Below are 9,912 nucleotides of genomic sequence, written 5' to 3'. Positions count from 1 at the left end.
GGAGTAGGAGTCATGCAGGGTTACGTCGCTGGCGCCGCAAATCGTTTTGATCTGATAACGGCCGATGTTCGGAGGAGTGCTGCTGACCAATAACAGCATCCATGCGCCATTCTTTGCATCGATCGACAACACAAGCCGGCTTTAAGTGTCGTGCATTTTGAATTAGGGATATTGCTGGTCGCACGAAGAAGGCCCGGAGCAGTGGAAATGCAACATACGCGAAATACGGTCATCCCACGCGTGAACTTGCCGCTACGGTACAGTGCCTTTTCACGCGCTGATCGCGGTAAATGATGAATATGCACAAAGCCATAGGACTTTTGCGCTATGAAACGATGCTGATATGATGTGTCGTTCGACGGGAAAGCCTCGCTAAGAACGGATCAGATAACTTTAATCGGCACATGCGAGGGGGAGGCACAGTAGAAACGACCGAGCGTCTCAATGGAGAAGGTCTGGTCGTCGTCGGTGGCGTGATGTGTTTGCTCCTACACGTGTGGGTCTTGTATACTAGTTTTGCGCCCTCTCCCCTAGCGTTGCGAAGCAGGCGGTTCCTCAGGCAGCCGAGAGATTGGCACAGCTATGGTGCGCGTTCCTCCACCAGGTCGAACTCAAAGTATGCTGTATGCGTGACCGACGATCTTTCGACCAGGAAGCTGGGCATTTTGGGTGGATCGTGCAATTTTTGAGCATAGTGGGCGACAAAATGCTACCAAGTTCATGTCTCTGGGTCGAGCGTTTTACTGCAGCTGTCAAACGTTACCAACCTTTCGTACCTTGAGTTGAACCCTCCACCAGCAAACGGTCTAGATCATTCCCCGCTGCTCAGGTCCTAGATCAAAATTTTACTAAGTGACGAGCCACTCAAAATGGGGTTCGTGATCCTTCCCGCGCTGGTACCGGACATTAGCGCCGTGTACGATGTATACTTCGCAGCCTTCAAGGACAACGCACTCACGCGCGCATTGTTCCCCTCGGCTACCGAGAAGGACTTGACGGACGCGAATTCGGAGTTTCGGTAAGTACCCATCTTTGGTTTGGATCTACCGTTAGATGCCGTTGATCCATGAACTGACTAGTATGAAGGCAGGCTCACACCGCTCATGTCACGGAGTATTGGAAGACAAGTGCAACGCAATATACGTTCAAATGCATCGACACCGAGACTAACAAGATTGTTGGGATGGCGCTTTGTGACGTATACATTACGCCGAGTGATTGGAAGAAGGGTGAGATCGGATGGTTGGAGGGGAAAGAACGAGAACGAGCCGAGGCCCTTGTTAAGCCACTTTGGGATACGAGGGAGAAGTTGTGGCTTAATGAGAGGTACATCTACTGCCACGTGATGGCTGTACATCCCGACTACCAACGGAAAGGTATTGGTGAGTTATTATTCAAACGTGGGATCACCATCGCCCAGCAGACTGGTCTGCCCATGTATATAGAGAGCTCCAAGGAAGGCGTTAAGCTCTACGAGAGAATGGGAAGTCGAAAACTGAAGGAGAAGTTGGTCAAATCCAACGAGACCAATGACGCAGGGGAGAACGAGGAATGTCCACTGTACGTCTGGTTACCGGAAGGCGGAGAGAAGAGATTACCAAAGTCTGTAGAGCTGGCATAATGCCAATATGGCTGAAGACGAATTAAGAATGTCTATTAAACTGAACAAGACTCAACCCAGCATCTGGTGGAGAGCATTGACACGGTAACTCTCACTACGCTGCACCAATTCCTCGTGGCGTCCTTGATCTACTACCTTACCTGCTTCGACGAGGAAAATAACATCAGCTCTGGCGATCGTCCTCAGTCGATGGGCGATTGCAATAACTGTCACGCCGTGGCCCTTGACAGCCCGCTCGAGGCCTTGCTCCAAAGCCTTCTCGCTCTCTGCGTCGAGTGCGCTCGTACTCTCATCTAGTAGCAGCAACTTTGGCTTCCGTACAAGAGCTCGTGCGATAGATAAACGTTGACGCTGACCACCAGACAGCTGGTTGCCGTTCGAGCCACACTCGGTATCGTAGCCTTGGGGAAGATCGACGATGGTGTCATGTATATTTGCCAGTTTACAGGCTTCTTGAATCTCCTCGTCGGATGGTTCATGACCGGGTCTTGCTCCCAACCCGATGTTGAACTTGATGCTTCCTTGGAAGAGTACGTTCTCTTGGGGAACATAGGCGATATCATCGCGGAAAGACGCGCCATGGTGTCGCGATATATCGAACCCATTGATGGAGATGCTGCCTGAGGAAGGAGAGTAAAATCGCTCAAGAAGGGCCAGGACAGTACTCTTGCCTGCACCTGAAGGACCAACCAAGGCGCAGAATTGACCTGGCTGGATGGTCAATGAAAGTGATGTCAGCACTGGAACACCGGGACGCGCTGGATACGCGAAGCCGACATCTCGGAAGACAACTCTGGCACCACCTTGTGAGGAGGCGGGCAATGGCGATTCAGCATTTGCCTCAACATCGTCCTGTGCTTTTTCGGATAGTGCCTTCTGGTGTCCTGTAGAGGGTGTGTCCTTGCCGAGCTCGATCAGTCCACAGATGCGCCCGATGGCGCTCTTGGCCTTGGCTATTTCAGGCGCGAGGGTGAATAGTTGACCCCACAATTGTGCGGAGACGAGCATGGCGATGAGGATGACGAAGAACTCGGTCTGGGTATATCTGCCTTCGATGATGTTCTTCGAGCCCCACCAGTAGGCAAAGGCGTAGATGAAGCTACCACAAGAATTGGCGACAGCTAACCAGACGTTGGTCTTGAAGCTTTGCTTCACCATCTCTTTGCGCGGAGCCTTCAACGATCTCCGGTAGGTTTGTATGATCTCTTCTTCAATCGACAATGCATGCACAGTCTTGATGTTCGAAACGGCTTCGATAGTAACACCGATGGAAGATGAGAACGCGCCGGCATGCTTTACAGCAAAGCGGCCGATGGCGCGTAACTGCATGTAACCAGCACCCAAAAGTAGCGGCACGATAACGAGACATACGATCGCGATTCGCCATGCGATGATGTGAGATAGGATAATAGCGGCCACGAAGTTAACAACGACGGAGAAAAGTGTGCCGATGATGGAGCCGCTAAAGCCTGCCAACGAATTGCCGTCCTTAGTGATGAACTCAAGTAACATCGATGGGTTTCTCGCCTCGGATTCATGCCATTGCAGCGGCTGCTGGAGCAGCGTGTGCAGAGACAGATTGCGGACCTTGTAGATAAGTCGCTCAGACAAGAGACCGAATGATGCCCAGCTGGTGAAGTTGGCAAGGAAAGCAACGCAGGCAAGCATGAACCACATTCCGGACAGTAACTCACCCCTAGACCGAATGTAGTCTGGAGAGTTGCAAGGGGACATGGTGCCCATGATGTTACCGAATAAGAGGCCAGACCCGCAGTATTGCCCTCCTACTATCAGTGCTCCGCAGAAAGCCAGCACCACGATACCCATGTACGGTCGTGTTAATGGAAACATGGTCTTCCTGATGGAACCTGAAATAACGACACCCTTGGTATGCTCAACGGGGTCGACTGCCTGCGTATCGTTTGCTGGTACAGCATCAGGCTCTTGAGCGCTCAGTGCCAACTTCTCGTCAGAGATAGTGTCGCGTGAATCTACACTGGTCCTTGAGCTTGATGGGCCATCCTCGGTTTTGACAGATTGTAGGCGAATCATGTCCGCGTATGATCCGTCGAATTCCATTAGCTGATCGTGAGTGCCCTGCTCGATGATGTCACCCTTCTTCATGACGATGATTTTCGAAGCAGCTCTGATGGTAGACAGTCGATGCGCGATCGAGACCACTGTTCGGCCTTGGGAAGCCCGGTCTATGGCAGCTTGGATACGTTGTTCACTGGCAGAATCCAGGGCAGCAGTGGCCTCGTCGAGGATCAAGATACGCGGGTCGCGGACAAGCGCTCGAGCAAGAGCAACACGTTGCTTCTGCCCACCACTGACAAGGCTGCCACTTGAACCGACTGAGGTCGCGAAGCCGAATTCCAGGCGGTCAATGAATACAGCAACATCGGCAAGGTCTGCAGCCTGTCTCACCAGCTGAAGGATCTCTACCACTTCTGGGCCAGCGTTCTCGGCAACACGATTGAGTTCTTGGCCGCCCCTAACGTCTTCTGCAACTTGGGCGAGGATGCCACTCAACAGTGTCTTCTCGAGGTGGGCGTGAGGTGGACTATTGACTAGACCAAGAGCGATGTTCTCCAGGATAGAGCGATCGAGAAGCGATGGTTCTTGTTGCACAAGGCTGATGAAGCCTCGGAGAGTCTTGATATTGATGTCTTTGACGTTGCGCCCATCCAGAAGTACGTCACCGGATTGCGGGTCATAGAAGCGGCTGATGAGGCTTGCGACGGTAGATTTGCCGCTACCAGAGAGACCAACAATGGCAGTCATTTTACCGGCTTCGCATGTCAAGTTGATACCGTTCAGCACGGGATGGTCAGGCCTTGAAGAGTATGTGAACGCAACATTGCGGAACTCAACAGTACCCTCGACGTTAGTAGGCTTTTCCGCAGATGACGACGTGTTATCGATGGTAGGCTGAGTTTCGATATCCTTGCGCAAGCGCCCAAATGCTGATATGGCACCACCGAACAGTGGCAACATGGGCGCGATCTGACTCAAAACAATAGCACCTGGTGAAAAGACGTCAGCCAATGACCATGTACAGGCTCGAAGAGGTACATACCATCTAGAAGAATGAAGGTGACAGTATAGATTTCTCCAATAGTGGCACTGCCCTTGCCCTCTAAAGAGTCTGCGACTCTACGACTACCCTGCCAATAACCCAGGGCACTAGCTGAAAAGGCGATAAAGTAGAGCAGACCAGCTTGTACAGCAGCAGCCATGGATTTCTTGATGCCTGCTTCCCGAGCATTGCCTAGGTGGCTCTCGAACTTCTCTTCGAGTCTTGCATTCGCCCCGAGCGCGTGCACGAGACCGACGTGACTGAGGGCTTCAGACGCGATAGCGCTAGCAGACCCAAAGCATGAGCCGAGCCTGGCACTATACTTGCCAACAAAGTGACCACCAACCACTGCCATAAGCAAGAATGCAGGGATTAACGATACGAGCATGCCAGCCAACTCGGCGTTCTTGATGAAGCCAACGATATATGCAGTAACACAGAAGGAGAGGCAAGTCAATGCCACACCGACCTTCTCGCCAGTTCCGCTCTCGATGGCTTGAATGTCGCCATTGAGTCGAGATGATACTTCTCCGGCTTGTAGGTTGTCGAAGAAGGCCATGTCTTGTCGTAGCAGGTTCCTAAGGTAGCGGTCTCGGATGCGTTGAGCTAGCCGCTGCGATGCCAAGTTCCAGCATACAAGATGTATGTAGATGCAAGCGAAGCTACCGATAGCGATGTAGACAAGCAATAGAATCTTGGGCGTGATATCGGCTTCTTCGTCCCCATTCGAGCCACCATCGCGATTGTTGCATGTTGCTACATTGATCTCATCGACCAATTGACCAAAGACGATTCCAATGAGCGGGAACGGTACGCCTGCTGCGATGGCAGCTATAGCGCCAACAAACACCAGTATCTTGTCGAGCCATGTCGGGTCTGCGTAGAAGAGGAGATGGAGAAAGCTAAATAACTGCCTGATAGAGGCCCCCGAGGGCTTGCTGAAAGGCATTGAGCCTATGAGATGTGTTTAGCAGCTTGAGAAAGAATATTCCTCGCTGTATGCTGTGATGAAGACGCGCGAAGACACCTGCATGAGGTTCGCCAGGGCGCTTTGGCCCCGCCAGGAGGCGACGGCCAGGATCGACATAGTGCAGCAGCAGGGCAGTTTGCTAGCATAGCGTGAAGGGGTATAGCGTCACGTGAAGAAGGATGTGTAGTGGAAAGTAGTGTGGGTTGGTGGTTCGTGAGTGCAGGCCTGTGAGTGGAGAGAAGGACGTGTCACTTGCATTATGGTCTGTGCTCAGCTTGCATCAGATTAGATAAAAATTTGCATCATCTAGCGCCTAAACCTTGGAAACAAGAACCCACACCTGCACACCATCACCCGCCCTATATCCTAGCCTGGACTTGTAGTCCGGCGCCATCCCGTACAGCATCAGACCCTGTCGATACCTTGCGCACGATCTCACCTGCCATCAAGGCGATGTCCTTGGCTAACGCACGTCCTCCCTCAGACTTTGAGGACACCAGCCACAAGCGACAGCCCTCAGCGACAGCGCCACGCTTGAATTGCACTTCCTCCAGACTATCTCCCTTTGGCCGACAGCCCAAGATGAGCGTGTCGATGCTCTGGAACAGTGCGATGTTGGAGAGCGGGTTTGTTGTCGTATCCCTAATGATGAAGTCGGACTGTGAGCACGCGCCAGCGGCATCTTTTCCAATGATGACGCGTAGTCTGTACTCGCCCTTGGATCGGACTTGCTTCTCGTACGCGCGGTCATAGATCTTCTGGACGAGCTCTGAGGCTTCTGTCACAGAAGCTGTCTGATTGCTGGTTGGCTTCGCCCAAATGGAGCAAAGTTGGGGTTGCGATGGCTTGCTGTCGTTGAGAACCGTCAATGGCGCCAACGACTCGTCTTCTGTAACGACTGTAATGTTGCCCAGGCGGGGGCACGACAACAAATCGTCGAGAATCTCCGTAGTCTTTTCGCCGGATCCGACGAGGGAAATGTTCAATGGTCGCTCGTTTGCACCTCGCAATTCGTTCCGCCTGCTGGGGTAGTCGTGCATCGATATTATTCGCTGTCCAGACAAGAAGTCGACGGTGGGCAACGGCTCCGCAGCTGGACTGCTCATTCTTGATGGTGAGGGAGCGACTATGCTTCGTGCTCGCACTACATGCGTCTTGCCGGCGCTGTCTTTGACAGCCACTTTCCAGCTTTGTACAGCATCCGAATCTACCTCTGGAGCTACGCCAACAACCTCGCTGCCATAGCGTACCTCATCCTTGAAGTGCTCGGCGCACCACCTCATATAGTCCTCGAACTCTTCTCGCAGAGGGTTGAGTCGGTCTGAGTTTGCAAATTCAATGAGGCGCTTGCGAGCAAGCAGATAGTTGACATAGCTGAAAGCAGTCCTTGGGTTGCGGAGTGTTGCGAGATCGTACATGAATGGGCTTTCCATTCGTGTTCTCGACATTTGCGAATCCGATGCCCATGAGAAGGAGTTCTTCTTCTCAACAAAAAGCATCTTCGAAGGTTTGCTGGATTCGCGGTTGGCGATGGCTGTTGCCAATTGCGCTGCGCCAAAGCCGACGCATACGAGGTCGTAGTATGGCGATGAATCTGCCATGGGCGTAGGAGTTGTTCTCTCGGTCGAAGTCATTATGGATGAAGGATTGATTCGTTTGAAGCAGATGTCGATTATCGCCTTCTAGGTGTGTACATCAAGAAGGTGTTTCGACGCTAAAAATATAGTACTACAGCACCACAACACAACCGCACAACTCAGGCACAATTTGCAGACCCTGCACACCGGCCAGTATCAGCTAGATGTGTCGATGCCCACACTCAAAACAACGATGTCACCGATGGCTAGCGTCAGCGGCACAAGTGCGCGAGTCTTTGCGTCCACATACGCCGGCTTGCATGTGGGTGCTAGCCCAAGGCCCACATGGGGTGGCCAGCCACCCAGTCGGAGCTTTCCTCACGCCACGTCCGCACGACAGCCCTGTGACCAGTTTTTCTTGCCGGAGGATGGGTAACAAATCCACCATCGCCTAAGCCTGCGTAATGTGGTGGACTAAACTATCCCGGATATTAGGGACGACCTCGGTTAAACGTTCACACGTTGGAGTCCTGAGCATCTTGAACGACCTCAAACAATAGGGTTATAGCTGCTCGCCCATTGCTGTCGCGCAACCAACTGCATCTGCTATCTTCTGCTCATATCTTCTTCTTCATCATCCAACTTCATTATGGCGCAACAGGAAACGCAGAATACCGCGCAAGAGCCGCTCGTTCTCAAGCTTCCTCACCCATATCTAACCGCATACACTATCGTTAATGTGGCACCGAAAGGACAGCCCATAAGCTACCAAGTCCAGCTTTCTTCAGCGAACACCACAGGCAAGGAGGTTGCTCCGCCGGCAGTTCTACATAATGAAACTGTTTCATTCACCGACATTAGCACCTTGAGCCAAGATGCAGTACCAGCGAAGGGAGACAACAGTTCTTGGGCTCGCACTCGAAGATCCCCATATGTAACAGTCTCTTGGAACAAGGATCGGCCAACCGTCCCGCAACTTTGGCTCATCGCCTACGCGTTGGTCTCACTGCACCCGCTAATCGAGAATTTCCGCGTGCTATTCTCTGGGAAAGACTCGCAGGAACTAGCCAATGAGCTTTATGCCACCGGCCTTTTCCACTCACATCCAAAGGCTTCCAATGCTTCGGCGCCTCACGATGGTCACCTCCTCTTCCGAGGAACATTCTGGCAGGGCGCCGCATCTCCATTCGGAGCTCGTCCAGTCTGGGCACCGCACCTTCACGCCTCTGGAAAGCCGATCCAGAGACCATATCCTCCATTTCCATTCCAGAATGCACCATCGACTCAGTTCCCGGCTGTACCACGGCATACGCAACATCCTGTCCGTGAACCAAAGCCTGAGCCTGGCTCGATCATTTACAGCCGATGGGTGCCACACCTGAAGGAGCATTTTACAATGGTGGCTCTTGACTACACCAATGATGAGCATCTCCGACTATTCAACAAGTGGCAAAACGACCCACGTGTCGCTGCAGGTTGGAACGAAACCGGCACTCTGGATCAACACCGTGAATATCTCCGAAAGCTGCATGAGGACCCCCACGTACTCACCATGTTCGCTGCTTTCGACGACATTCTGTTTGCCTACTTTGAAGTTTATTGGGCAATGGTAAGTCGAGATCGTGTCCGACCCAATGTAACCTTTTGACTAACACATGTCACAGGAGGACCACATGGGTGCTCACTACCAGTCTTCGCCCTATGACCGCGGCAGGCACTCACTCGTCGGCGACGTTCGATTCAGAGGGCCTTACCGTGTTTCTGCATGGTGGTCTGGTCTTATGCACTACATGTTCCTTGATGAGCCACGCACCTGGAACCTGGTAGGTGAACCAGCAGCAACAAGCAGCACTGTGCTAGCATATGACTTCGCCCACGGTTTCCACGTTGAGAAGATCATGGACCTTCCACACAAGCGTAGTGCTTTGATGATGGTCAACCGAGAGAAATTCTTCACATTGAGTCCTTTCACCTGGGATGGGGAGAAGAAGGTTCGCCCAAGCCTGGATGCAGGCGCCAAGTCAAAGTTGTAGACTGCCATCTCGCACTTTGTTTCTAATACCACGCAACTACAATTATTTCCATTAATGTAAATACGAACAAATTTTGACCATTAACTCAGCATGGCATGGATATTCTTCTGACTATTTTGTGATTACTGATTATCATCTACCTACAGATCAAGCTCCATCTCCCGAGATTCGCCTCGAGACGGCTGCAACATACCGCTAGTCATTAGACAGCTTCGGCATCGCTCTCACAAGAACAATCACTGCGTAGCGTTCTTCCGGTATGCTCGTATATCCCACGCTAACCGATGGCACGCACGTCACGAATGACATGACCTCGCACCCCAGCCGTCCAATGACGCCCGGAGCAACCCCGGCTCGTGTATGCAGGACGCGGATCTGATAATTAGCCGCACTCTTTTATCTGATCCGTCGTTGCATGGTGGGCGCAGAGACCAGGCGCCCAGAAAGGGCGTGGAGTGTCAGTGCCTTCGTGCGGCCTGAGGCGTATTCGATTGCGACTAGGATCGGTCACTTTGTGGAGATGCGTGTGTGGATGCAACACGTAACGGCGATGCAGCACTACGACTGGCGCAACCCTGGAAATAGTCCGCGGCATATCTTCTCGAATCAGATAGTACCGCTACGCGACGAGA

General features: G+C 52.4%; 4 protein-coding genes across 4 annotated transcripts; 2 read left to right on the top strand and 2 right to left on the bottom strand.

Annotated features, from left to right (window-relative positions):
• Nucleotides 1-869: 869 nt before the first annotated feature.
• On the top strand, nt 870-1,621 carry J4E82_006915 (uncharacterized protein; the record flags this gene model as incomplete). The annotated part of the gene is made up of 2 exons (XM_051733164.1): nt 870-1,018; nt 1,087-1,621. 2 exons carry the CDS (start codon nt 870-872, stop codon nt 1,619-1,621), a joined length of 684 nt encoding a protein of 227 aa, XP_051587048.1.
• Nucleotides 1,622-1,672: 51 nt separating this feature from the next.
• J4E82_006914 (uncharacterized protein) lies at nt 1,673-5,649 on the bottom strand (the record flags this gene model as incomplete). Its single annotated transcript, XM_051733163.1, has 2 exons — nt 1,673-4,647; nt 4,701-5,649. 2 exons carry the CDS (start codon nt 5,647-5,649, stop codon nt 1,673-1,675), a joined length of 3,924 nt encoding a protein of 1,307 aa, XP_051587047.1.
• A 380-nt stretch (nt 5,650-6,029) lies between these two features.
• On the bottom strand, nt 6,030-7,271 carry J4E82_006913 (uncharacterized protein; the record flags this gene model as incomplete). Its single annotated transcript, XM_051733162.1, has 1 exon — nt 6,030-7,271. One exon carries the CDS (start codon nt 7,269-7,271, stop codon nt 6,030-6,032), a length of 1,242 nt encoding a protein of 413 aa, XP_051587046.1.
• Nucleotides 7,272-7,896: 625 nt separating this feature from the next.
• On the top strand, nt 7,897-9,280 carry J4E82_006912 (uncharacterized protein; the record flags this gene model as incomplete). The annotated part of the gene is made up of 2 exons (XM_051733161.1): nt 7,897-8,856; nt 8,912-9,280. 2 exons carry the CDS (start codon nt 7,897-7,899, stop codon nt 9,278-9,280), a joined length of 1,329 nt encoding a protein of 442 aa, XP_051587045.1.
• Between the last annotated feature and the right edge of the window lie 632 nt (nt 9,281-9,912).

The sequence above is a fragment of the Alternaria postmessia genome, assembly GCF_024291825.1.
Source record: "Alternaria postmessia strain BMP 2775 chromosome Unknown scaffold_43, whole genome shotgun sequence".
NCBI lineage: Eukaryota > Fungi > Ascomycota > Dothideomycetes > Pleosporales > Pleosporaceae > Alternaria > Alternaria postmessia.
The sequence above is the reverse complement of the archived record's forward strand: the minus strand, read 5'-3'. Positions and strand labels throughout refer to the sequence as shown.